At 47.2% G+C, this 27,241-nt stretch overlaps 1 protein-coding gene across 1 annotated transcript in view; it reads left to right on the top strand.

Moving 5' to 3' along the window:
• LOC118794740 (growth arrest-specific protein 7-like) overlaps positions 1 to 27,241 on the top strand; it is a 53,367-nt gene that overhangs the window by 6,853 nt on the left and 19,273 nt on the right. The window contains exons 2-5 of the mRNA XM_036553000.1: positions 6,351 to 6,471; positions 15,887 to 15,958; positions 19,562 to 19,647; positions 21,176 to 21,232. Coding sequence (XP_036408893.1) covers positions 6,351 to 6,471; positions 15,887 to 15,958; positions 19,562 to 19,647; positions 21,176 to 21,232 — 336 coding nt within the window. The remainder of the gene's footprint in view (positions 1 to 6,350; positions 6,472 to 15,886; positions 15,959 to 19,561; positions 19,648 to 21,175; positions 21,233 to 27,241) is intronic.

The raw sequence follows: 27,241 nt of genomic DNA, 5'->3' as shown, positions 1-27,241 counted from the left end.
TGCTATATCTTTAGTTTTCTACTTCTGGGTGATTATGTTTACTTTGTTGACTGATTTATACTGTTAAGCCACTATGTCCCAGTCAAGAGTTAGCATATATTTACTGGTTTAAAAGATTACCAGGATGTTGCTTCATGAGAAACTGAAGCACTAAACTGAATGAAGGTACAGTGTGATTTTCCTTTTAGGGATTTACTATATAAACCCTGGCAACAAAACAAATGAGGCCAACTTTTTTCTTTTTTTTTCATTAAATCCCAATGCTACACTTCCGCATTGCTACATTCAGCCCTCTCTGCATTATTTAATTTCTGGATTCAACAAGTTTTGTGGAAACAGTTGGATGATTGCATTCACCGTAGCACCATCCCCCTAATTACTGTAATTTTGGGTTTGTGCAACACCGTTACTGTTCCGGTACATCTGTGCATGGAATTATTCTACTATTCCTTTGTTTGGAATAGTTTACATACTACACTTCAGACTCACACAGAGTGTGGTCTTTTAGTGGACTGGTGACAGGCCTCCCTTCTTTAAATCCTGTGGCATGCTTAAACATCTCCACCAAGTCCAAAGGGGGGACCTGCTACCCCACAGCAACTAGAAACAATCCAAGTGTATTTAAGAAAACTTTTCCATTTTCATTTTCTGATTAGACACAGGTTTGTTTCTTTTCAGTTGCCATTGCCTTGTTTTTCTGTTATTAGATCTATTTCGGTGATGAGCTCACGACAATTCAACATACCACTATGGAAGAAGTGCTTTCCATTCTGTGGTCACTCGATATAAACCATTGTTAGATATAGATGGGTTCATGAAGGGAGATTTTGATCGAAAAGGTGGTTTTAGGTTTAAAATCTGGTCTCTGTTTCCCAGGAAGGAAGCGCCTCCCTTTATTTTCATGCCAGCCAAATTCCATGAGTAACTCCTGTTTTCCCCTTGAGGGAGACCTTTTTATCTGCAGACAATGGTTTAGGTGGGGCGCCGAGCAGATCCATGAGCATTACGCTAAAGGATGCATTAATCTATGTGTTGCTGCAAAACACAAGCAAGGAATTGGTGACACACCACAAAAAATAAAGAGATTTTTGTCTGGATTAGCAAACAACCGCTATCAAGGTTCCCTCAGCCTTTGCTTATGTTTGCTACTCCCGAGCCAAGATAATGCCTTAAGCATCACATAGACTGCATTAAATCTGAATATTTAATAGATGTGGAGTTTAACAAAACAAGGTGAGAACTCATACCTTGGTTTAAACTACAATATTGGGAGATGGCCTGCAATTTAATTAAACATCACCAGAGAGGGTTAACCATGAAAACACTGATGCTAATCACTTGTCCGCTACAGGAGGACCTTAAAGAATTTCTTTATCCTGAATTTTTCCTTTCTTAACATTGTGTAAGAGACCATTGCAGATTCAAGTCTCTCTCGTACATGGCAGATGTACTCTTGAGCAAGGCAATTCATTTGCTGATTACTTGAGCAAATATACAGCTGTATGAATGGATGAAAATGCAAGCCAGAATATATAAAACACAATAGAAGTAGAAGCCAGGTAAGTTGCCCCTAATCAGCATGTCTGCTATGCAAATAAATGGCAGAACCAGCATGTGGATATGTCAAAAGGTAAAACATACTCCACCATCACAGCGTAGCAATCAACTGTGCACTGAAATAGCACGCGCCACACGCTGCCACAGCTCCTGAACTCAGCCTTCTACTCTTGAGAGAGTGGAATCTCTTTAACATCACACATCAAAAAAAAGTGTCCTCCCCGCCCCCCACACAACCCTGCCCCAGCATTTGGCGCGCTTCACTCCTCTGCAGGGCACTGTCACACAGCATATAGCCGGACAGGCTCGAGAAAAAGAAATGAAACAGAAATGAAGCCCCTGCTATACTGTTGTGTTTGATGGTGGATTACACCACTGGAGATTATATGAAGATTTCAACAAAAAGGGAAAAGATTAAAGACATTGTGCTTTGTGAAATGTGCCATTGTTAATTAAACCCAAATCTTATCAGACTCAACTGCCAGAGAGTGAGAAGGATCTGGGAATTACTGATAATATGGGGTGCAAGGTGTTGATAACATGGGCTACTGATTTATCATGTGGGTGTGACGTGAAGTGCTCCCAGTTTGTACAAATTAAGACAGCAGTGCAGAGTAGCAAGCAAAACAAAGACATCTGTGAGTGACCGTAATTCAGCTGTGATTGTTTAAATTAGACACCTGTGAGTGACCGTAATTCAGCTGTGATTGTTTAAATTACAGTTACTCACAGGTGTCTTTGTTTTGCTTGCTACTCTGCACTGCTGTCTTAATTTGTACAAACTGGGAGCACTTCACGTCACACCACTGAACACTTTGAATTGGCAAGACAAACACAAGGGATTTCAAAAAGTTAGTAGAGTTAATAGATGGACCAAAGGCAGCCTACTGTTGACAAACGATGCCCCCTACAAGCAAACCAGAGGTGGCATAACCAGCACAGTGCAATACCAGCTGGGTGACATTGGGCAAAATCTGCAGAATAGTGATAGGGGGTTGCTAAATCTGACATGCACCACCCACAAAGGAAAATGACAACAGATAAGTGGATACCCAGAGGTGCTTTGAAGTCTTCGAGTGACCTCTTTCTTCTCCCTACTAGTAGCTTGAGTGTGACGAGGGACGCAGCAATTGGAAAGTGAGGTCTCATGAACTCCATGGGGGGAAGAGCTTCCACCATGCTGTCAACCACCTGGTTTTGTCTGAAGCAGTCAAGTGACTTTGATCTCCGTAGCAAGACGCTATCATTGGTTTAGATCAGTGAGCCACAAATAAGGCATGACAGCTTCATCCCTTTTGGTGCTCAGGAGGTCTCTCTCCCCCACTGCTAGATGGCTTTCGGAGGACAGAGGCAGTTGAAGGTTTAGAGCCTGGTGTGCAGCACAATTGTGTGATAGGCCGGTACCAAGGCCGCTGTATGTAAGCTGGACTCAATTTTCATTAAGAGAGAGTATGAAGGTCTACACAGTGCTATCTTGCAGTCCTAGATTCATCCCCTGACCCATCCCCTGCCCCCTACACCTCCTTTTGCATGCAGAAGCAATAATCTCATCTCCAGATAATGGGGGGAAATGATGATTTTTAGGCACAGCTGCTCTGTCAGCGCCTGTTGTCACTGCATCATAAATTATGTCCCGATGTATAAAAGTGATGTTCTGGCTCTCTGGATCACCCCTGAAATGAATTGGAAGTCACTCCAAGGGCACGCCTATTTTCTTCCTATTATGGAGGACACTCTGAAGCCCCTTTCACAAATGCACTGGACGCTGGAACGTATCCGGCCCTTACCCGGAGGAGCTGTATGTGAGAACGCAAATGTCCGAATCAGTCAGACCGGACATGTGACGGACTTCTTTCCGCCAGCTCCCTAGTAAAAAGTCCACCTCATGTCGGAGTGAGCCCGTGTGTGAACAGAGCAGGCAACGTTCCAGAGAATACACCTCGAGTGAGTGGGCGTGTTGATGACGTTTCTGTCTTTCTATCAAGCGACTGGCGCAAAACCGGAAGAATACAAACATCTGCCTCGTACTCTTTTCTGCGTGCCTGTACATTGCTTTCCACTGTTTTGTTGATATTGCAGATACGTTCAAATACATGCTATTTTGAGTCCAAAGATCATTAAAGAGATAGTTAGCTATAGCTATACTGCCAAAACTTGTCTCTTACGATGATTAATAACATTGGTTAGTAGTTTATTATCTGATTAGTAGCTAGCTAAGCTGTAGCTAAGTAATAGTGATAGGTATAGTGAGATAGGTGAACTGGTGACCTAACATTACATAGCGAACAACAAAAACTTACCTTCTTGTTATAATAAATGTATAATCAATAATAAATTATGTGTACCGGCAGCACCATTTGGATGGATACGTCTGATTTTTTTATAGGCTACCCAAAAGTACAATAGCTATGTTCGCCTTCTCCGCCTCCGTGCCACATTATGTACCTGTATCACCGAAAGGTAAGACATTGAAAAGAAAAAACCTGAAAATACTCTAGGTGATCTCGTAAATACTTTTCACTCGTGAGAATGCAAGTGTTGTCTAACTGGAAAATACCATGAGGAAATCTGGATGTTTCTAAACTCGCAATGATTTCACACGACAATGTAACATACTACAAATGCAATTATTAATGGTCGTATACTGGGTACTACACTGAAAAATAGCACGCAGTATACAGTATATACTTGTGTAGTATGCAGTACAAAATATGCAGTAGACGGTTTTGAAAGCAGCCACTGTGATTTCTGCAGCGTAGTTTTTGCGTCATGTCCTGCCTCCTGCACGCTCTACCCAGGCGCCGCCCCTCACCTAAACCAAAGCGGAGTATTTCCAATAGGTGAGAATGCGTCCGGCCTGTTGCATGCTACATGTGTGAAAAGGCATTTCAATTTCCGGACCTGATTCTCCGTACTTTGTCTGGAGTTCATATGTGGAAACGGCTTGAGATAGCCTATTATTACAAGAGTTTGTTCTGGAAGTTCCAAAAAAAGAGTCAGGACGAGAAATATAAGGTAATCCCTATGCAATTAACCAAACCTCAACAAAACAACCCATAGTAAACTATGAAAATTCCACTTCCTTGCCATTTCAGCTGTTCACAACATCCCTCCTCCACTTCATCTCCCCCTTTCTTTTCCCTGTTTGGGACTTCCCAAGGGGGATTAATTACCTCGGCCTGTGGCCAAGTGAAATTTTTTCATAGGACTCCAAGCCTTATTTTAATAAACTACTGTGATACTGTCAGGAGCTCAGGCAAGGACTCAATCGCAGACCACAAGTGCGTCGGTTTCCGGGCAGATTTAATGAAATCGCAAAGCAGATCGTTAAACACTTCACAGGCAGGGTCTAAACCAGAGAGGCAGTCCAAGGGGAAATCCAGGTATGGGAAAGTCGGAACAGGCAGGGTCGAACAACGGGCAGGCAGAGAGATCGGGCGAACAATACAGAGCGGCAGGCAATAAACAGATCAAAAAACAGGCAGGTCAAAAACGGGAAACAGGAAACAGCAAACAGCAAACAGACGGGAAAAACCGGCGGGGACGAAACAGTCAGAAAACACTGATACGAACTAGCAACAATACAGAGGCACGCAGGGCAGATATACGGCAGGGCTGACAAGGGGATGGGGAGCAGGTGTGCAGGCGGGCAGGTGAAGGCGATGAGCAATCAGGCTGGTGGAGAACCGGGCAGGGAGCAGGGCAGGGCTAGAGCACAAGGAAAACAAAAGCACATGGACAGGGGAAAAAAACAAAAACACTACAGCTAGGGGGCGGGAGCACTGACAGATACCCACATCGATCACAACCTTCGTGCTTTTACTTGAAGTTCGTATCTACTGAAATGTAACTATCTCATGCACTGTAAATTAATAAGGATGTCTGTGTGATGACGCGTTACTTCTACCCAGTTCTGCTTCTCCCTGCTTACCTCCCCATACAGGTGATTAGCTGTTTCCCAGATTTTATATTTCACTTTGGCTGCGAAATTCATTCCCAATTCTTTTCCTGACCCTTGCACTTTCAAACTGGGGGTCACATGCATACTGTGGGTCACAGAAGTAAGCGAAATGGATCAGACTCACTGTTGTGCCGTAATATAGTGCTTCACTGGGTTAACAACACCAATAATGTTTCCCTTTTCTAACATCATTTAGTAGCAGCTGTCTCCGTGCCTCAGAACCTTCTGCAAACCTGAATGGAAAGAGAACTGGAGAGGTTCATTTTCTGTGTCCCATGTCAAGCTGCAGCATACCAGTTGTCACCAGTCATGAGTTATGTTGCTGGACAGTGATTGGTAGCAGCTGCCTGTTGCGCCACTCACTGTAGAAAGCACTTGTAATGCTCCTAGTCCCTTTTGGCCTGCTTGCATTGCTGCGTTTTGACACCTCAGATTTATTGGTCCATGGTTTAGGTTTTAATGTGTGTTGAGCTGACTGTTGTCACCAGTTTAGTGGAATGCTGCAACTCGGCGAGCACACTTCTCAGAGTCAATAAAAGCCATGGGGCTTGTTTTTGCAAGATTCTGTAGCGTGCAGAGGCATCTCTAGTATACAAATTACTGCCATGCCATCTGCATCTGAGGGCATGTTTTGCAGTGATTAGTAATTCAGATATTTAGTGATTCAGGGAATGGGAAGGAGCTGTTCTTTTAGATGTTTTACTTAACTCTGTTTTAGTGTCTTTGAAGTGTATTTTACACCTCACTTAACATTGTGTACTTAACATTAAATTACAGGTTTCTTAATGTGTTCTGTAACATATAAACTGCATGTGCTTTTTGTGTATTGCAGAATTCAGCATCCTCTAGACACTTAGCTGGAGACGAGTTTGAGAACGCCCCCCTCCCCCAGAGCTGGAAGTGCTTCATGTCACCCCAAGGGCGCAGATACTATGTCAATACCACCAGCAATGGTAAGCCCAGAGCAGATCACTTTACCTGCAACCATTGCTCACCGACCCCTATTGAACACCAACAGACCACCTCGGTTACCAGAACTTTGGCTTCTCCCCCACCTAGAGCCCTGTGTCGGATACCAACCCTGGGAGAAATTTGAAATAGTGTTATTTGATGTAGTGGTGTTCTACTTATAAGAGACCTATTACATTGCATTGCATTTTAAAACAAACCCTCCACTGCCCTCTGGTATCATCAGAGCAGAGTGTTAGCTAAAATCAAGGATTGATGCATGACACATAACAGAAATGAAAATACATATTGCCAGAATTTCCATTAGACATCTCAAACCAAACATTCATCATTTTGTATTGAAGCACATTGGAGAATGGGACAGTTTTGAGAAAAATATGAAACATTTGTGGGTTAAACCTGAAGAGAGGGGTCCCCAAGTGCACACCAGAGGGTTGGTCTGTCAAGACTGACAGACATGTTTGATGTGGCTGACTGATCACTTTTCCTGGGCCTTAGGGTGAATAGCACTGGCCTGTCCATAATGTATCATATCAGCTCTTCTCCGGTTTGTACATAAACAGAAACCCATCACAGGAGCAATAGTTTTTTGTTGGACTCAGGTGGCCTGAAAATTTTGGGAGAGGGGCCAGGCTGGTTGCTTGGCACCCGCGGGACCAGCCAAGGCCGCACCCGGAATGGCACGCCGGCCGGGGGCTGGACGCTGGCATGCTGCTACTGTTATTGGGAAAAATAACTGTGGGGTGTTTCAGGGCCATATGCTGACAAAAACAACACTTTCTACACAAATCCCTCACTGCAAACCTGACAATTTTTAACAATGCCCTACTTCAGATACACCACTTTATAGACAAATATCTGCTAAATGTACACCCTTTACCAAAATGTCCTAGTGCAATAGACCTAATAAAGACACTATAAATGGTCTTCCAAAACCACTCCATACATATATGCCTTACTGCAAATGCAAAACCTTACACAACTGCTTCATTTCAAATGAGGTGTCATTTACACACAAATGGCCAGTCACAAATGCAATGTTGTTTACACAGATGAGGGGACAGGAAGAAATATTTCATACTGCTCCTAAATGAACAAAAATGCAAACAAGTTAGAGAATATATATAATCCTTAACTTTTTCTATGTTTATGTGTACAACACATAATTGATAACTGACAGTGCCTTGGGAAGAGGGGTTGGAGGCAGCCCATGAAAGGAAGAGGGCAAAATATGCGGACCTGGTCGCGGAGTCCAGGGAAGGTGGACGGAGTGTGGGGCTGTACCCAGTGAAGGTGGATGGTAGAGGCTTTGTGGGAGACTCGATGATGCATCTCCTCAAGGACCTGGGGCTACAGGGAGGAAAACTGCATAAGGCAACCAGGGAAGTATCGGAGGAGGTGGAGAAGGCAAGCTTTTTGTAAGGGCTCAGGCAGGGACTCAGTCGCAGACCAAGAGAGCTTCAGGTTGAGGCGGGGTTATTAATGACGGCAGGAACGTAGCGAAACCAAAAGCAGGCAGGGTCGAAAACCGGAAGGCAGTCCGTGGACAAAAACAGGGTCAATAACAGAAGCAGGCAGGATCAGGAACCGGGCAGGCAAACGATCAGGCAAAGGGACAAAACGGCAGGCAGAAAACAAAGACGAAGGGCAGGCAGAGTCAGGCACGGAGAATACTGAAATCCAAAAAAAACTGCGGGAACGAAACAGGTACGGAAACGCTGAGACGAACTGGCAAACAAGACAGGAACAAGCAGGGTAGAAATAGGGCTGGGCTGATGAGGAGATGGGATGCAGGTGGGCAGGCAGGCAGGTGAAGGTAATGGGGCAATCAGGAGGGCGGGGACCAGGCGGGGAGCGGGGCGGGGCTGGAACACAAGGAAAAACAAAAAGCACATGGACAGGGAAAAAAACAAAAACACCACAGCTAGGGGGGCAGAGCCCTGACAGTACCCCCCCCCCCCCCCCACGGACGCCCCCAGGCGTCACAGCGGGTTCGCCAGGGTGCTGGCGGTGGAAGTCCCGGATGAGGGCGGGGTCCAAGATGTCCCTGGCAGGGACCCAGCACCTCTCTTCAGGACCGTAGCCCTCCCAGTCAACCAGGTACTGGAGTCCGCGCCCCCGTCGCCGAACCTTAAGCAGGCGGCGCACGGTGTACGCCTCCGATCCGTCAATCAGGCGGGGTGGCGGGGGCGCCCGGGGTGCAGGACAGAGCGGGCTGCGGAAGACGGGCTTGATTCTGGAGACGTGGAAGGTGGGATGTATACGGCGGAGCGAGAGCGGCAGCTTCAACCGGACCGCTGCGGGACTGATCACCTTAGCAATGGGGAATGGCCCGATGAAGCGGGGGGCGAGCTTGCGGGAGTCCGTTCTGAGGGGAAGGTCTCTGGTGGAGAGCCACACTCGCTGACCCTGGCGATAACGAGGGGCTTTGGAGCGGCGGCGATCGGCGAAGCGCTTAGCCTGGGCTGAGGCTCGCAGCAGGGCGAGCCGTGCACGCCTCCAGGTGCGGCGACATCGCCGGATGAACGCAGCTGCCGAGGGGACGCCGACCTCCTCCTCCTGGGCAGGAAACAGAGGGGGCTGGTAGCCCAGGCAACAATGGAAAGGGGACAGCCCCGACGAAGAAGATGGCAGGGAATTGACGGCGTACTCCACCCAGGGCAGGTGCTGGCTCCACGCCGACGGCTCCTGGGACGTCAGACATCGCAGCACCGTCTCCAGTTGTTGGTTCGCCCGCTCGGTCTGGCCGTTGGACTGGGGGTGGAACCCCGACGACAAGCTGACTGTAGCGCCCAGCAATCTGCAAAACGCCCTCCAGAAGTGGGAGGTGAACTGGGGGCCCCGGTCAGACACCACGTCGGAGGGCAGGCCGTGCAGCCGGAAAACGTGATGTATCAACAGCTGCGCAGTTTCTTTGGCGGAGGGAAGTTTGGGCAACGGAATGAAGTGGACAGACTTGGAAAAACGGTCAACGACAGTGAGAATAGTGGTGTTACCATCTGATGGGGGCAAGCCGGTGACGAAGTCCAACGCGATGTGGGACCAGGGTCGTCGGGGAACCGGCAGGGGTTGCAGCAGACCGGCGGGCGGCTGGTTGGATGTCTTATTCCGGGCGCAGACAGAGCAGGCGGAAATGAAGCTGGAGATGTCCTCCCTCATGGTGGGCCACCAGAACCGCTGACTAATGAATGCCGCAGTACGTCGGGTGCCAGGATGGCAGGCAAGTCTGGACGAGTGCCCCCACTGCAGGACCTGGGATCGGACAGACTGAGGTACAAAGAGGCGGTTAAGGGGACAGGAGCTAGGACCCGGCTCGGTCCGGAGGGCGGCGCGGACGGTGGTCTCAATGTCCCACTGCACCGCCGCAACCACGCACCGGGTAGGCAGGATGGTGCTGAGTTCTGGGGTCTCGCCTGCTGACGCGAACTGGCGAGAGAGAGCGTCAGGTTTCCCGTTCTTGGTACCCGGTCGGTAGGACAGGGCGAAGTCGAACCGGGAAAAGAACAGGGACCAGCAGGCCTGTCGGGGGTTCAGACGTTTCGCCGACCTGATATATTCCAGATTTTTATGGTCGGTCCACACCAGGAACGGCGTCTTTGCCCCCTCCAGCCAATGCCTCCACTCCTCCAATGCCAGCTTCACCGCTAGCAACTCCCGGTCGCCGATGTCGTAATTGCGCTCGGTGGGCGTGAGGCGGTGAGAGTAGAACGCACAGGGATGGAGTTTGTTATCGGCAGCCGATCGTTGCGACAGGACGGCCCCCACTCCTATGTCCGAAGCGTCCACTTCCACGATGAACTGACGGGCAGGATCAGGCTGTGTCAGGATGGGTGCAGAAGTGAAGCGGCCTTTCAGGTTGCGAAATGCTGCCTCGGCTGCTGGGGTCCAGGAGAATGCCCTGTTGGTAGATGTCAGGGCCGTGAGGGGAGCTGCTACAGTGCTGTAGTCCCGGATGAAGTGGCGGTAAAAATTGGCAAACCCAAGGAAGCGCTGCAGCTCCCAACGGGAGGTGCGGCGGGGCCACTCCTCCACCGCACGGACCTTCCGCCGGTCCATTTGTATGCTACCCGCTGTGATAACAAAACCCAGGAAGGAGATGGTGTCTCGGTGGAACTCGCTCTTCTCAGCCTTGACATAGAGGTGATTCTCCAGCAGGCGCTGGAGAACGCAACGGACATGCCGGACGTGTTCGGACAGGGAGCGAGAAAAAATGAGTATGTCGTCGAGGTAGACGAAAACAAACCGGTTCAGCATATCCCGTAGGACATCGTTCACCAGTGACTGAAACACGGCAGGGGCATTAGTTAACCCGAATGGCATAACCAAATATTCATAGTGACCAGTGGAGGTGTTGAAGGCTGTCTTCCACTCATCTCCCTCCCGGATACGGACCAGGTGGTAGGCGTTGCGGAGGTCGAGTTTGGTGAAGATGGTGGCCCCCTGCAGCGACTCAAAAGCAGAGGACAGGAGCGGAAGGGGGTAGCGGTTTCTCACAGTAATGGCGTTGAGACCCCGGTAATCAATACATGGACGAAGAGAGCCGTCCTTCTTCCCAACGAAGAAGAAGCCGGCCCCGGCAGGTGAGGAAGACGGGCAAATAATTCCAGCTGCTAGGGACTCCTGGATGTAGCGATTCATGGCCTCAGTCTCCGGCGGGGATAGGGAGTACAGACGCCCCCTAGGTGGTGAGGAGCCGGGCAGGAGGTCGATCGCACAATCATAAGGACGATGCAGGGGAAGCGAGGCTGCGCGGGACTTACTGAACACAGGCTTCAGGTCCAGATACTCCGGCGGCACTGCCGAAAGGTCCGGAAACTCCTCTGGTGCGCAAGCGACAGGTGACACAGGAGCTAGGGCCTCATGCAGACAGTGGGAGTGGCAGAACGGACTCCAGCCCAGGATCTTGTTGCCCTGCCAGTCGATGTCGATGGGGGTTATGCCGCGCTAGCCAGGGATGACCCAGGACTATGGAAGCTTGCGGGGTGTCTAACATGTGAAAAACGATCTCCTCGCGATGGTTGCCGGAGATGAGGAAGCTCACAGGGGGTGAAACTGAGGGGGCAGTTTCACCCGTACTAGGTTCAGGCTTGTTTGCTATCACAGTGGGGTGTCGGTCAGGACACAGGAGTCAGGTTCCGGGTTCAGGTGTTTATTGGGGATTTTGAACGGATGGATGCGAGGGTTTGTGGTGCATGTGTGTGTGTGGTTCCCTGCAAAGGGTAAGCAGGGAGAATGATCAGTATTGTTGGGTCCATTGAATGTAAAATATACATACAGGCATTGAGGCATACAGACTTAAACTGCAGGAATGGCTATGAAAACATTTAGACATTAAGGACACACTATCTTAATTAACATGCACTCCCCTCTCTCTCTACAGGCAATTATATTACAACCAGTTGAAGTTATGCATACTACTTACTTTGGCACAGACGCACACAACAACAGCACAAGGTTTGGTCCCCAAAGGCTTGGTCTCCCCAGTTCTTCACCTCCCAGAGATTGTTGTGGTACTGAGGTGGGGGAGGTCACTACCACCTTTATCTTGTCCCGTATCCCCGGCCCTATTGAGGCCCTGATTGGTGGCCAAAGGATACGGGCAGGTCCGAGGGCGAATGGTGACCTGGGGGCCATCCTTGGGGGTGCGCCTGTGCCTCGAGTTACCGGTGGGGGTCCTGCTGATAAGGGGAGCAGCAGGACCGGTTTGGCCAGGTTTCAACTGAGTTGTAAACAAGTGCCTGTGAGAGGTGGGGGTGGTGCGCAAACAAAGACAAAGACAAAGACAGAAACATACACATGTGGCCCTTTTCTACAGGGGGAGTGGCGTGGGTTATACGGACCAGCGGGGCCCCGGTAATGGCATGGGCCTCCAGAGGTGAGTGCAGCGGGACACGGGGAAGATGCAGGCGGGCCGCCAGGTCAGCGTTGATGAAGCTCCCATCGGCCCCCGAGTCAATCAGGACGGAGACCGCGTGAGGCTGATCCTCGACGAGCAAGGTGGCAGAAAATAGAGGACAGACTTCAGGGGACTGGCTTAAGGGGGTGATGCTCACCTGTAATCCCCTAGCTACGGGTGAGCGCTGGCCTTTTGCTGGGCAGGTTGCCACGAAATGCCCAGGCTGACCACAGTACAGGCACGCCCCGGCGCTGATCCTCCTCTGACGCTCAGCCGGGGACAGACGAGTCAGGCGAGTGCGGTCGACTTGCATCGACTCCGGGGAAAGAGGCGGCGGTGTAGCAGGGCTATGCGTCGCTGGCGTGGGCAGGGGTTCACGGGAGGGGATCCACGGTTCACTGACTCCTCTCTCCCGGTGCCGCTGTGACAGGCGCTGATCAACGCGGATGGCCAGATCCACCAAGGCGTCAAAGCTGACCGGCAACTCCCGAGTGGACAGCTCGTCCTTGATGGTCTCCGAAAGGCCGTGGAGAAAGGTGTCGTACTGCGCCTCCGTGTTCCATCCGCTGGAGGCTGCGGAAGTCAATGGCATAATCAGACACCGACTGACGCCCCTGATGGATCAGGAGCATCTCCCTCGCGGCTTCGCGACCATGTTTGGAGCGGTCGAAGACCTTCCTCATCTCCACAGCGAAGGCGGCGAAGGAGTGGCAGAAAGAGGCGTCGGCATCCCAGACCGCAGTGCCCCACTCCCTGGCACGTCCCGTCAAAAGGGTAATCACGTAGGCGATCCTCGCCCGGTCCGTGGGAAACGTGGAGGGTTGGAGTTCGAAAACCAGGGAGCACTGGGAGAGGAACGACCGACAGGTTCCCGGATTCCCCGCGTAACATTCGGGAGGTGGCAATCGGGGTTCCCAGCTCGGGAGAGCTGGTGGGGCAGACGGGGGAGCTGCCGCAGGCGGTGCGGGGCGGTTCTCCTGGCTTGGCTGCTGCAACTGCAGCAGCTGGGACGTGACGCCGGCAAGGTTGGTGGCAAAACTCTCCAAGGACCGGCCTATGGCTTCCAGCTGGCTTTGATGGTCCCCCAGCAATGCGCCTTGCAGCTCCAGTGCAGTCTTCAGCTGGGGTAGGTCTGCTGAGTCCATCGTGGCCAGTTCGTACTGTAAGGGCTCAGGCAGGGACTCAGTCGCAGACCAAGAGAGCTTCAGGTTGAGGCGGGGTTATTAATGACGGCAGGAACGTAGCGAAACCAAAAGCAGGCAGGGTCGAAAACCAGAAGGCAGTCCGTGGACAAAAACAGGGTCAATAACAGAAGCAGGCAGGATCAGGAACCGGGCAGGCAAACGATCAGGCAAAGGGACAAAACGGCAGGCAGAAAACAAAGACGAAGGGCAGGCAGAGTCAGGCACGGAGAATACTGAAATCCAAAAAAAACTGCGGGAACGAAACAGGTACAGAAACGCTGAGACGAACTGGCAAACAAGACAGGAACAAGCAGGGTAGAAATAGGGCTGGGCTGATGAGGAGATGGGATGCAGGTGGGCAGGCAGGCAGGTGAAGGTAATGGGGCAATCAGGAGGGCGGGGACCAGGCGGGGAGCGGGGCGGGGCTGGAACACAAGGAAAAACAAAAAGCACATGGACAGGGAAAAAAACAAAAACACCACAGCTAGGGGGGCGGAGCCCTGACACTTTTGGCTGTGGCTGAGAAGATGGGACAAGGCATGGGGAGCGACCAACTCCTGTCGAAGATTAGCTGCAGGGGGTGTCAGGGAGACATCCCTGTTCACTGCCCCGCCACCAGGAGATGTTCTGGGATAAAGGAAATGTCTATGAGCAGTGGTCCCCAGCTGATGACCCTGCAGCTAACAAAGCGGGCACCGGTGGAGGTGCGATAGGCCTAGAGCCTAGCAGGAAGAACACCTACCTGTACAAATTAAAATAAATATGTATGCATAACCAAGACAAAGTATAGGTAATTGCTTCTTAGGAATACTGTTTAACTCCTTTGTAGTTACTGAATTATGTGCAATATGTTGACATACATTTTGACATCCAGTTATGATTAGCCAGTGTGATTCATCAGAAGACCTGCTCATTGCAGATTCCACAGTGCAGACCATTTCTTAGGTATGCAATCCTACCAAAGGTAATTGGTCATCTCATCTGATTACAGCAAAATGGGTGTGACTATGGGTATGACTTCATGTGTTTGAGTGTAACATCAGAACATTGCAATGGCCAGCACAGGGCCCTGACTTCAACCCTACAAAACATCTTTAGGATGAAACGTAATGCAGAATTAAGAAGGCAAGATCAAGATAGCCCTCTTTGATTATAGAGCTTTCTCCGCCAGCTTTGTATCAGAAAGTAGTCTATAGTCTTCTGTACCATTTATATTGTTACTCCTGAGGGTCTTCTGTTTGAGAAGATGCAAAGGAGAGAAGGATGTCTCACAGTACACCCTCAAAGCACAGAAGGGTTCACAGAGACAGCTGCTTGCTCTCAGGGACAATCAGTCGCCCATCACTGATCCAGTCGCCACTTGGTCACGTCCTGTCCGCAGCGCTCAGCGCCTAGGTCAGCACAGGCCACGGATCACAGAACATGAGCTGTAACTGCCGTGTGATAATTAACATCCTGCTGAGAAAGGACGCAGTGTTCTGATTGCAGAGACAAAGTCGCGGAACAGGCCAAGTCAGCAAAGGAAACACGAAACAGAATAACAGGCGGGAATGAGACAGGCGCAGCACCAAAAAAATAAATAAATAAACCCCACTGCAACAAACTAGCAACAAGACAGAGACAAGCAGGGTAGATATAGGGCTGGGGTGACAAGGAGATGGGATACAGGTGGGCAAGCAGGCAGGTGGAGGAAATCAGGTAATCAGGTGGGCGGAGACAGGGAGGAGAGCGGGGCAGAGCTGGAACACAAGGAAAACAGTAAACAAAAGCACATGGACCACATTGACAGACAGGGAGAACATCAAAACAACAGCTAGGGGGCCGGAGTACTGACAATTACCTTCATAACAGATTCAGAAGGTAGGGCAATCAACACCCAGAATGTGCATGGACGCTCTTATATTTCAACAACTACTCATCTCCTCTCAAGCCAGTGTTAAAATAAGCTCATAATCACAGTTAAGACTAGGGTATTGGATCTGACCAGGCAGCCAAGAAAAATGGAATTTAATTATCCATGTGAGCCACTTGTCCATTTTTTGCCTTGCTGATCTTAAAGTGACTGGAAATGTAGTGATGGTGGGGGGTGCACAGGAAATGAGGGTCAGAGACTTGTGTGCCTAAAGTTGGCTGAGCATAACTGGCTGGGCATGTGGGAGAGGGAGAGTTATAAAGTAGCTGGTGGCGCACCTTTGCTCTGCCCCTCTGTCCCTCTACGGAGGTCTGCTCTGACATATTCAGACTCTGTGCTTAAAGGAAGGCTGCGATTGTTTGCCTTGCAGATGGCTTTTTGCATCTTTCACCATTTTCTTATTTCAGAGACCACATGGGAACACCCTGCCTCCACCCCTGCGAGACATAAGAGCCCTGCAAAACCAAAGTGCTCTGCAGGTAATTCTCTCCCTCTGAGATATGACTTTTTTGTATTGTGTAGTATCTAAGGCTGTGCTTCCAGTGACCAGCTTTGGCTACAGTATATGTAAGATATGCCTGAATCTACCTGAGGCATTTAAATGGGCCAGCTTTAGCTGTAGGTCAGCATATACCCAAGGCTTCCTGAGGTGTTTCCACTGGCCTGCCAAAGCCATAGGTCAGCGTATATCTGAAACTACCTGAGGTGTTTCCACTAGCCCATCTTAGCCATATGTTCAGGTATGCTTGAGGCATTTTCACTGATCCACTACTGTGAAGTGAGCTCCTGGTCCTTCCCAGCTGATGGTGTTTGTTGTCACTACCATATATATATACTTGCTGTTTATGAATGTGGACTGCTCCTCTGAGCCCAACCCAATTTATTCCAGTCCTGCCCAGTCACTCCTTCTTTGAGTCAGCACATGTCTTCATTGGTTCTGAAACACCATGTCCATTAGTCCACCGCAGGAGACTCAGCATGTGTATCTCTGGATTCCTACAACACCCAGTCCCTCCCCCCACAGGGCTCTGACCCAAAAGGGAACTGTTGTGTGGCTGACTATTTTTAGATGTGATTATAACACTTTTTGCTAATAAATTTCTTGTCCAGGGGCTTTATAAAAACAAATCAAATAAGCTCCCAGCCCTTGAGACACCATTGTTGAATCTAAAGAGAATGAGGACAGCACTGTATGGTGGATGTATGTAGAAATTTCTCTTTTTTATATATCTGTGGACATCTTTTCTGAAGGCAGATTAGGCTCTGTTTCTCATTAATATTTTAATTTTTAATATTCCTGGGCCTGGGGGTCGGGGTGGAGGGGTTTCAGGGTTGGGGGTGCACAAGAGAGCCTTCCCCAGCCCTGGCCAACAGAAATAAGTTGCAGCTATATAGAAATTGCATTTGGTGCAGAGCTGGTACTGTGTTGTGAAAATCTATTTGTGGTTACATGGTAAGAACCCAAAGACAGCTGAAAGGGAATTTGGGAGGGAAGGGGGGGGAACCATTAAGGGAACGAGGCTCTATTTCTGTTGATCTGTTCTTCCCTTTTCTCTGTTGTCTCATAAACACAGCTATAAATCCTGGACAGGTCTGCTAAAGCCCACATCTTTCTGCAGGGACAGAGAGGGCTATGTTTACTGTGTTCAAATTTAGAACTCATGTAGGGAGTTATGTTAGAAATGAGGTGTATGAACAAAATTACACAGCAGATGTTCTGTTGTTTTCCTAGACATAATTCAGTTCAATTCAGTTTTATTTTTATACAAAGGACATTTGTCATAAAGCAGTTTTACAGAGATCCTGGGCCTGAACCCCCAAGAGCAAGAATACAGTGGCAGTGGCAAGGAAAAACTGCCTGACTTAAAGAAGGAAACCTTTACCCAAACCTGGCTTAAAGGAGGAGCCCATCCACCTCTGGCCAGAACTGGGAAGTCCAAATATGTTTAGAGCAGTGGGGGAGTATATTAGTTTGATCCATTCAGTAGAAAGTTGGAAAAGTCTGATGAGGTGATGGTCAGCTTAGTGGGGCTGGCTAGGTGGGCTAGGTGGCAGGGCACCCTCAGGCAGGAGGTGTCTGCAGCTGAACCAGGGGAACTGGGTTGGGTGGCTGGCTAACATGACAAATGAGCAGGGGCCCATGGACCCTGTAGGCAGACAGGCCTAGTCACCAAACTGTGAAAAACAGCAGTGACAGCCAGACCAAAGGATTAGTCTACAGCTCTGAGTCCAAGTCTCATGCCATGCAGTGAAATGCAGTTCTGTAAACATTTTTGTCTCATATTCCTTGTTGTCCTAGTTACTAGTATAACAGTCCATGTTGGTAAGCCTAGTGCCTGTCATGTTATACTCCTATGAAACATTATTCCGACTGATACAAGACTACGGCTTCAACAACTCAGCAATGGATGGAACTACTCTTTTATGTTGTTCACTGACTCCTACTAGAAGACTTTGTGTCTCCTCAGCAAAATGCTCTGATTCTTTCAGATCCATAAATCACTAATAACACATGCTCAATCAAGGATCAGCAGAATGATAGCTCCACCCAATTTTGTGGTTCACAAAGCCACATGCTCCTATTTCTACATATCCCAGTGGTTAAATGGCCAAAGTAGCAACTGACAGCTGATGTTCTGGTCTCTGTTACTTAGTTTTGGGTGTTTAAAGTACCCTTCAGTGTCAAACCACAATGTTACTGTCTCTGTGTCTAATGCTTTACAGTCTTGTGTCCTACTACAATTCAGCTGCTCTTAGACAGTAAACAATGTCAGGAATTCAGTAGTTAGTTAAGCAATTATGTAAGTTAATTACAGAAAGACGTTTTGACACGTTTTTGTTCTTTTTGTTTTAATAGATAAGCACATATGTGTGCATTTGGGTTAAAGCGCATACTTTGGATTCATAACTTAGGCAAAAGTAATATTGTAATTTAATTCCATAATGGCCCGAACAACACAAGGTTGTACAAGGTTGTGACATTACAATACAGATTTAATCATGCCTCACCAAGTGACTTAACCATGTTGTGATGAATTTCCCATAACTCCTGAGTCATGTAACATGGCTGGGATGTTTTGGTAGGGATGCAAAATTACAACCTTTTATAAAATCTTTTTGAATAACAGCTGTTTTATCATTTCTGAGAACCTCTGTGGGGAAATTCCACAAACGCGCATCCTCACAATATTCAAGCACCCCTGGCTGGAACATTGCCACAGCATGATATGTGAGCTGTGCGCAAGCTTATTAAGCATTTTGCAACAATGCTGTACAGTGACTTCACAGCTAAAGTGATAGCCGAAAGTGATGGTGTTAGAAACAATTAAATGTCTCTAAATGATGCTGGTCTGTGTGTGGCCTGATGGAAGACACTTCTGTAAATGTATACTTGTGATATGTGCCTAATGGACCATGATAGTGTTTTGTGCCATGGAATCCTTAATGTTTAACTTAGAATTAAGAAACACTAGGCAGATACTAGGGCCAAACTACATCACCATACCCAATTGATGCATGAAAATCATATTTCATCATAAATGTAGTGTCATTCCACATGGCCTCACATGTTGTGTTGTCAAGACAAGCCAAGATGATCTGATTTTGACAAACCTAACTAGCGTGGTTTATTCCAGCATCTCAGCCCATCTCTGTCCTGATTGGTCATGTGTTGCTTTCTCTTCCTGTTTCCTCTTGAAATGGATCAATGTGCCCGGGGCATGTCTGAAGGAAAGTAGCCCAGTATAGGGGGTGGAAGGTTTCATATAAATCATTTGCACTTGAGAGGACAAACTATTGCTCCATAGATAGTAGTCACCACATCTCAGCTGTCTGAAACATGTTCTCTTAAAAATGCACCTCATTGGTAATGGTAATTGCCTCTCAGCTCTCTTCCTTCTGTTGAACTGTGTAGATAACAGTCACCGGCTCTCAGTGTTATGAATGATGATCTCTGTTCTGCTCTTCTGATAACATTCACCACCTCTCAGCTCTCTAAAAGATGTTCTCTCTGTTCCCCTCTCTAGTTAACAATGCCCACCTCTCAGTTCTCTGAAAGATCTTCTCTCTGTTCTCCTCTTTAGTTAATGGTTACCACCCCAAAGGAAGTCCTCTGCTTCAGCATAACCATCCCCATGTGGCCCTGAGGAAGCCCAGTGTTGACAGACAGGTAGGCCTGAGCAAAGCTCCACCCAGGAAGGAAGCCTAAGCTACAGTATGCTCTGTGTACGAGACTTGATGTAATTGTAAGTAGTATATATTTTCATAGGTGTCATATATCTTATTTATTAACTTAAGTGCCCTTAAGAGCATTTATTTATTTATTTAATCCTACCTAATTCAGTTTAGCTCCTTTTAGTCTACAATTGCCAATTCAGGTTTTTTTTTTGCATTGCTGAGAAGTAGTTTCTTTGTAGTGTGACACGTCTGCTTCCTCGTACCCATATTTTGTGGGCAAGGTAGGCAAGTGAAAAGAGGAAAATGTTTATGTGGGAGCAGTGTTACTGAGGGTGACAGTGCATGGGTAGTGTACACCAGTGGCTGAGGACGGGGGGGGTGGACATGATGGGCCACAGAGATCAGTAAAGGAACGAGTTACAGATGACAGTGGTCTAGGGGGGGGGGGCAGAACCTGAACATGGACCAGTAGCTATGCAGTGTAGAGAGACAGCAACAGTTCCTGGATCAGTAGCTGTGCTGAGGTGGGAGACAGCACCAGGGCCTGGACCAGTTGATGTGTGTTGTAGCAGGGTAGTACCAGTACCTGGATCAGTAGCTATGTGGAAGTCATTGAGAAATAGGTGGATTAGGGTAAGACACATAATAGGCAAGAGCAAGTGATTGCCGCAGTACTTTGGAAGATGGTGTGAGTATTGCAATGCGACCATTGTTTGTTTACCGCCCTTATCTTGTCTAGGCAGCTGTATGTGCAGGCACGCAACAGCCAGCAAACCTCGAGAAATCAGATTCAGCAGCTCCATGGAAGACAAACAGCTTCTGGTGCAATGATGTCATTGACAGAGGAATGATAACACCGCGCCAGTGTCTCTAATCACTGATAAAATGCTCACACCCCCTTCTGCACCACACAATCAATAATACACCATCATCCATGGAGATCCAGCATCCTCTTCTCACTGGTCATCTGTTCCCCCCCCCCCCCTTTTTTTTGCAGGAGAGCATTATCCTGCAGCTTAGCCGCAATTATAATTAGCTCAGGAATGATCATCTTGCGGCTACTAACTCAAAACCTGGCCAGATTTATTCCGGCTTCTCTCTCTCTCTCTCTCCATCTTTTTTGTATCCAGAGGGAGAGGGGGCGTGTGGTGAACGCCGTGTAAATAAATCCACCCCCCACCGCTGCCGTCACACACACACACACACAGACCATGTGTTGCTTGAGTGAACACGGCGAATAAGGTTGGGAGGAGCAGAGGGGCTTTATTGGCGCGTGCTCTCTCCCCGCTCATCACCTCGGGACTCGGTTTACTGCTTTAGCCGCGCTCTGCCTCTCTCTCTCTCTCTCTCTCTCTCTCTCTCTCGCTACACCGTGCCGTTGCCCGGGAAAACAGACCTTCGTGGTCCCTGGGAAAAGACAGCGAGAAAATTCAAAAAAAAAAACCACGATCGTGGCTGATAGCTCGGTCATGTCTGACGCGGAGGGCAGTTTTGACGATCCCTCTTGTCTCTCCCCACAGAGCCCAGGGTCCACCTCACCCTCCCGGAGATCTGACACGAAGGACACGAAGATAACCGTGAGTAGAAGCAACAGCTCAAAAATATGTCTCAGCGTTGAGTTATCTTGGCAGAGTGTTGCAGCAAACAGTGGGTGTGTTATGAATGGAAATACGCTCTGTGGACATAAAGCTCTCCTTTTTAATGCATTTGAGTAAGTGGGCAGACCTAACCTAAGGTGAGGGAGCGAAGGTAAACAAACGAAGTGATTGGTTGTAGTATCTGCATTTCTACGACCGTGTCCACAAGTGATCTCGCGAGTAACTGGCTTACAGTTGCCAATGCATTATCCTTGGTTAGCATTTTACATACAGGCTGTGTCGAGCACGGCGCAAATTTTCTGTGAATAACACTTCAAGGTGTACATAGAAATGCAGTGCAAAAACAGTGCTGCAAAATCTAGGCTGCTCAGTAAGACAGATCAATGTAGTTATTCAATTTTGCACAGATACGGATCTGTTCTGTCTGCGTTGTTCTGTGTGAACCTAACTCCATCGTGGCATTGTGGTGAGGAAAGTGAGCCTGTAACCAGAATGTTGGTGGGTCAGTTTTCAGAAGAGATGCTGCTGTTGTACACCTGAACAAGGTACCCAATCTAAGATTCTAAAATCCATATCAAACAGTATAGATGGATTGCATGCTGTCTGTATGTAATTTATCCCATTAAAGACTGTATGTTAGGCAGAAAAATTATGGAATTGAATAATCTTAATTCTTGAATTTTCAGTTAACATATTACATTTAAATAAATTTAAACCTGAGGTACAAAAGAGTATCTATCAGAAACCCACAATTAGGGTCCACCTCCTGAATGGAATGTGGAATACATATGCTCACACAATTTTTAATAAACTGTAATGTAAATGAAGTACTCCAAGGAAATGTCAGGCTCCACACTGTTATTATGTTGTCAGATGTGACAGTGGAAAACTTCCATCCACCCACAACGCATGATTAAATACTATATGTTGCTAATATGCAAATGTGCAGATATCAGCTAGGGGTAGCAAAAAATCATTAAGTCTCTGCTAATGGAGCCAGAAGTAATGTATTGATCTTTTCCTTCACACCCACTGTGCAATGAAGGAAAGGCTTTGACTGTTCAGCCCCAGAACTGAAAATTTGCATACAAAAGTAATTCTGCAGGTTCAACATTATTGACAAGGGAATATTTTATATTTTTACACATGTAACACATTCTCATATTTACTGTGGTACAGCTACCAGTGCTTGTTTTTTACCTTTAAAGCAATGGGGAAGGTCTTATGAATTCTCAGTGGACACAACAGAACACAACCATATTGTGAAGTACAGGAGTGCAAGTGCACTTTTTCTGACTGCGCATGTGCAAAAGACCTCCACTTCCTCTCGGACTGCACAGATACAAAAGACCTCCCCTTTCTCTGATTGCATATGTGCAAAGGATCTCCCTTTTCTCTGACTACACAGGTGAAAAAGACCTCCCCTTTGTCTGATTGCGCAGGTGCAACATTCCACACGTTCTCCGACTGCGCAGCTGCAGTGCTGCAGTGCTCTGTTATCTAACTGCACAAGCAAGCAATTTGTCCAAGAATCAACCCAAACAGCTTCTTAGACCTGGAGCCAGGTCTGTGGCAGTGTCAGTGAGAGTGTTCAAGTTGAGAATATGGCTCTTCATGTCCAAACTCATTTTAGAATGTCAAGAGCAAGAACAGGAGCACTTGAGCGAAGTCAGTCTGTGTTTCTCTGCTGAATGCAGGCTTTGCTGATTGCTGACATGCTCTCCTTATCTTACCTGAGGCACACAGTCATTTTCTGCTGATCCATTTGCCCGCATACATCGCAGAGCAGCAGAAGGAGCCATTGGGCATGGCATTGTGATTCCGATGACATCACAGACCTCGGTGAGGAAGGGAGGGGCAAAGAAAGGCACCGCACAGCCAGTTTCCATGGTGATGTGTGCAACGATTGGTGGATGCTGAAACAGGAAAGGCACTTGGCCAAAAGGAGCAGAATGAAAAGAAAAGTGGAGAGCGTAGATGACCGCTGTTTTTAAATGCTGTGCTCACCTGAAAACCAGCAGGTGTTTGACAGGGGCAACAGCAGGGGTGTGGGTCTCCATTTTCGTTTCTCTCCATTTTAGTCACAGATGTGAACAGTCTGTAGTACAGTTTAGGTGAGAGATGGCATGTACATATTCATTCAGTTATTTTACTCTCATATTCTTTAGAATGAGAGGTACTGATTGGATAACTCGTACATAAATTAGTTTTTCCATGTGTGACATTAATGTATACTTTGGTGGTGCTCTTTATCTGAAATATCGGCTTAATGCATACAAACATTTAAATTCACTGTTGACTTGTAGCACTAGACTTTTAATTAAATAAAAGAGTCTGATATTTGAGAAAGCATGATTTAGATTTTTGGATCTACACCAAAAGAAATACCTCTAAGCACAGTGTCTGATTAAGCTTCTGAGTAGTGAAAGGGTTATATTTAAGTATTTCCTGGAAGTGCAGCTGAAAACACATTTATTTAAGGACTTTAACAAATCAAAGAGGTCAAATTTATGTTTATCTGTAATTCTGCTGAGGAAGAACAGAATACAGATTTACATTTCTGTATCCCTCGAGACCCAGTTTACATGTGCTAATATTTACTCCTCTTTCAGCCCAGTGACCCAGACAGGCAATGTTGCATTAGGGGTAAATGTGTGTGGCTTCCACCTCCTGGTAATCATTACACCCTTACAGCCAGCCAGCATCGTTGCCAGTTGAGCTAAAGGCATATTGCTGTTAGCCTGTCGGCAACAGCACTACTTAACCAGGTCTTGGGGAGTGATGTAGCCGCTGAAACCGCTCGGCTACCTGCTACCCGCTACCTAAGGCTCAGGACTCACATGAGCTAATCACTTCAGGTCTGCTACACCTGGGAAGGTCTCCCACTCAGAAGTACGACATGGGGAGGGGGGCGGGGTTAGGTTGACCTCAGGTCTCCCCACTGGAAGCCCGAGGTAGGGGGAGCGGGGGAATCTGTCAAATAGCGCACCTCTAACTTTGTACAGTACTAATGCAATTAGTAAATTCAGCCATATTACGAAATGCTACCAAATAAACCACAATTCATTCATAATACTGTGAATATATAGTTTCACAGAAATCATTAAGAATAATATAAAACCAGTCTGCAAACCACCGAGGTGAATTGGTTTAGTCTTAACCGTTGGTTGATAGTGTTGGGGTATGGGTAATGTATTGATGCACGAGTGTCCAATCAACACAAATGGATAAGAAAAGGTCAACTCTAAGCCACCAGGTATTTGCGTTGCTCAACAAGAAAGCAGTGTTTTTCACACACAGCCATGGAGTTCACATGCACTCAGAGCACACTATGGCCCTGTTCACACCTGGTATTAATATGCGTCTTGGGTGATCCGATCACAAGTGGACAGCGCTAAGTAGGCTACAGGTGTGAACGCACCAAAGACGCATTTAGGACGCATTGAGATCCGATCTCTCAGACATTCGGAGGTGGTCTGGGCCGCATATGGCCACATTCTTTTAGCAGTGTGAACGCAAATGCGTTCTGGGCCACATTTACCGCCTACTCAACTGACGTCCTCTGCTTAAGCAGAAGTACATACTCATTCGCGCCCCAACGGCAATCACACCAGTGTGATTAGCTGTGTAAACTAAAACCGGTGCAATCAGAACACGAGATTGGAAAAATCAATCAACCATGTGCGCTACATAGCATGAAAAATACATTATGTGCGAAAGGATTTTAAAGTGCGATAACAAACAACAACAACAACCAGAGTTTGTAAGCTACCTCAAATACTTCCAAGCCCCAAAAGTATAATGCAGTATATCACATGAAAAATGGTATTATGAATAATACCTGAAGTGTTGTAGTTCTACAAATAAATGTTAGACTATTGTGGAAGTCAGGATTTACGATATCATGAATATCAAGGGGACATTCTAAAACGTTTAACGTGGCTTAATGTTCCAAAACTGCGATCAATGAACACCAAATTTGTCTGACATCTCACATGTCATAAACACTATCTCCTATCAAAAAAGCATCCATACTCATAGGATTTCAGTTTTGATTTTTTGACAGGTGGAAGTGTTTATGACAAGAGATGTCCCAGAGAAATTTGGTGATCATTGATCGCTGTTTTGGAACATTAAGCCACGTTAAGCCCTTCCTTTCACGTTAAGAATTATAGAATGTCCCTTCTTCCATAACAAGCGCACTTTGGTTTTAGAAAAGTAATTCATAGATGTATTCACAACACTAGCAAACCAGCAAACACCCTTTGATATTAAACTACATTATGAAACATTTTCATTGCAGTGAATAACATAAGAAACTGTGGAAACATAATATCTTGCTTAGCCTATTTAATTCAACCATACTGGCAAGGTGCCAGACAAATACGGTGAAGTTCAAAACGTTCTAATCCACTGATTCTCAATCCTGCTCCTGGGCCCCCCTCCTCCGCACGTTTTTCATCTTTCCCTGCTCTACCTACCTGACTGAACTCATCAGTGGCACTTTTGATTAGCTGAGCACACCTGATTTAATCAAGAGCATCACACTAATTTCAATCAGGTGTGTTTGGAGCAAAGACAGATAGAAGATATGTAGGACAGGGGGGCTCCAGGAGTAGGATTGAGAAACACTGTAATCTAGCGTATATGCTTTTTCCAACGTAAACAGAATTTAACAAAAGATCAGCTGCGTCTGAGTTAAGGGTATTTAATTTCAGTGACGAACGGCTTGCTATTCAAGTAGGTTTTCATTTACAGATACAACATGCATTATTTCACAGTGACAGTCATAAGATTCGTTCAAGCAGACCTTTAAATGATGCGTTGTACGATGCGATGTACATGTTTATATGCATATAGAGTGGAGAAGCGAGATCTGATCACAAGTGGTCACTCAAGACGCATGTGGGAATGCATTTTAATGCCAGGTGTGAACAGACGTATTTAGAGCTGTCCACTTATGATCAGATCACCCAAGACGCATGTTAATAGCAGGTGTGACCAGGGCCTATGAGCTTTGATTTGCTGTTCCCTATGGAGGAAGTGGTAGAGTATGCATGAAGGATTATAGAGTCACTGCAAGTGCTGACAGTGTTCATCTGTTCAGAGGTGCCTGAAAGAGAGCAGTGACTGGTGGAAATAAATGAGTAAGCAGGTATGCCACCAGTGCCACAGTGTGTGAAAGAAAGCGCAGGAGTCTTGCAGTGCACTATTGTGGCAAAAATTGTGCTTTTATAGCTAATGTAATTTGTTGCCTAGCAATGGTAGCCGAGCCCCCTGCAGTCTCAACCACGGTGGGGAGCTCCAGTGTGATTGAGATTGTTTGTGTGTGTGTGTGAGTGAGAGAGAGTGTGTGTGTGTGTGTGTGTGTGTGTGTGTGTGTGTGTGCATAAAACGGAGAGAGTTTTAGGTGGACCTCTGACTCTGAGATCCAGTGGAGCAGTAGACAACTCTGGATGTTAATGGAATGGAAAGAGTGTGTGTATGTGTGTGTGTGTGTGTGTGTGTGTGTGTGTGTGAGAGAGAGAGAGAGAGAGAGAGAGAGGGAGAGGGAGAGGGTGAGTGTGTGACTGAATGTGTGAGTGGGTGTGGAAGGGAGATAGCTCTCTCTGAGGGCCAGTGGAGCAGCAGACAGGGCTGTTTGCCCAGGTGCATTTACCTGGATCTGCTTCAGTTACTCCCTCTAAAGATGTGTCACCCAGAACCCCACCCCTCTCTAATCACATGGTCCAGTTTCTTCTCTCATACCATAGGTCCATTTTACACAGACCTCCTACTAAAGACAGACACATTAGAGAGAAAAAAAGCATCCAAGTGTCTGTGTACAGTTTTATATTTCTAAACAATAGCTGATATTTAGCAGCATAACACCATGGCTGTTATTTATAAGCATTACTCAATAGCTGAGTGCAACTGTGGAATTATGCCTTCAGTTATAGGCAGGGTTTGCCAGTACTCAGTCCACAAAGATGTGGAGTGTCTGATAGC

Source organism: Megalops cyprinoides, chromosome 19, assembly GCF_013368585.1.
Source record: "Megalops cyprinoides isolate fMegCyp1 chromosome 19, fMegCyp1.pri, whole genome shotgun sequence".
Lineage (NCBI taxonomy): Eukaryota > Metazoa > Chordata > Actinopteri > Elopiformes > Megalopidae > Megalops > Megalops cyprinoides.
The sequence above is the reverse complement of the archived record's forward strand: the minus strand, read 5'-3'. Positions and strand labels throughout refer to the sequence as shown.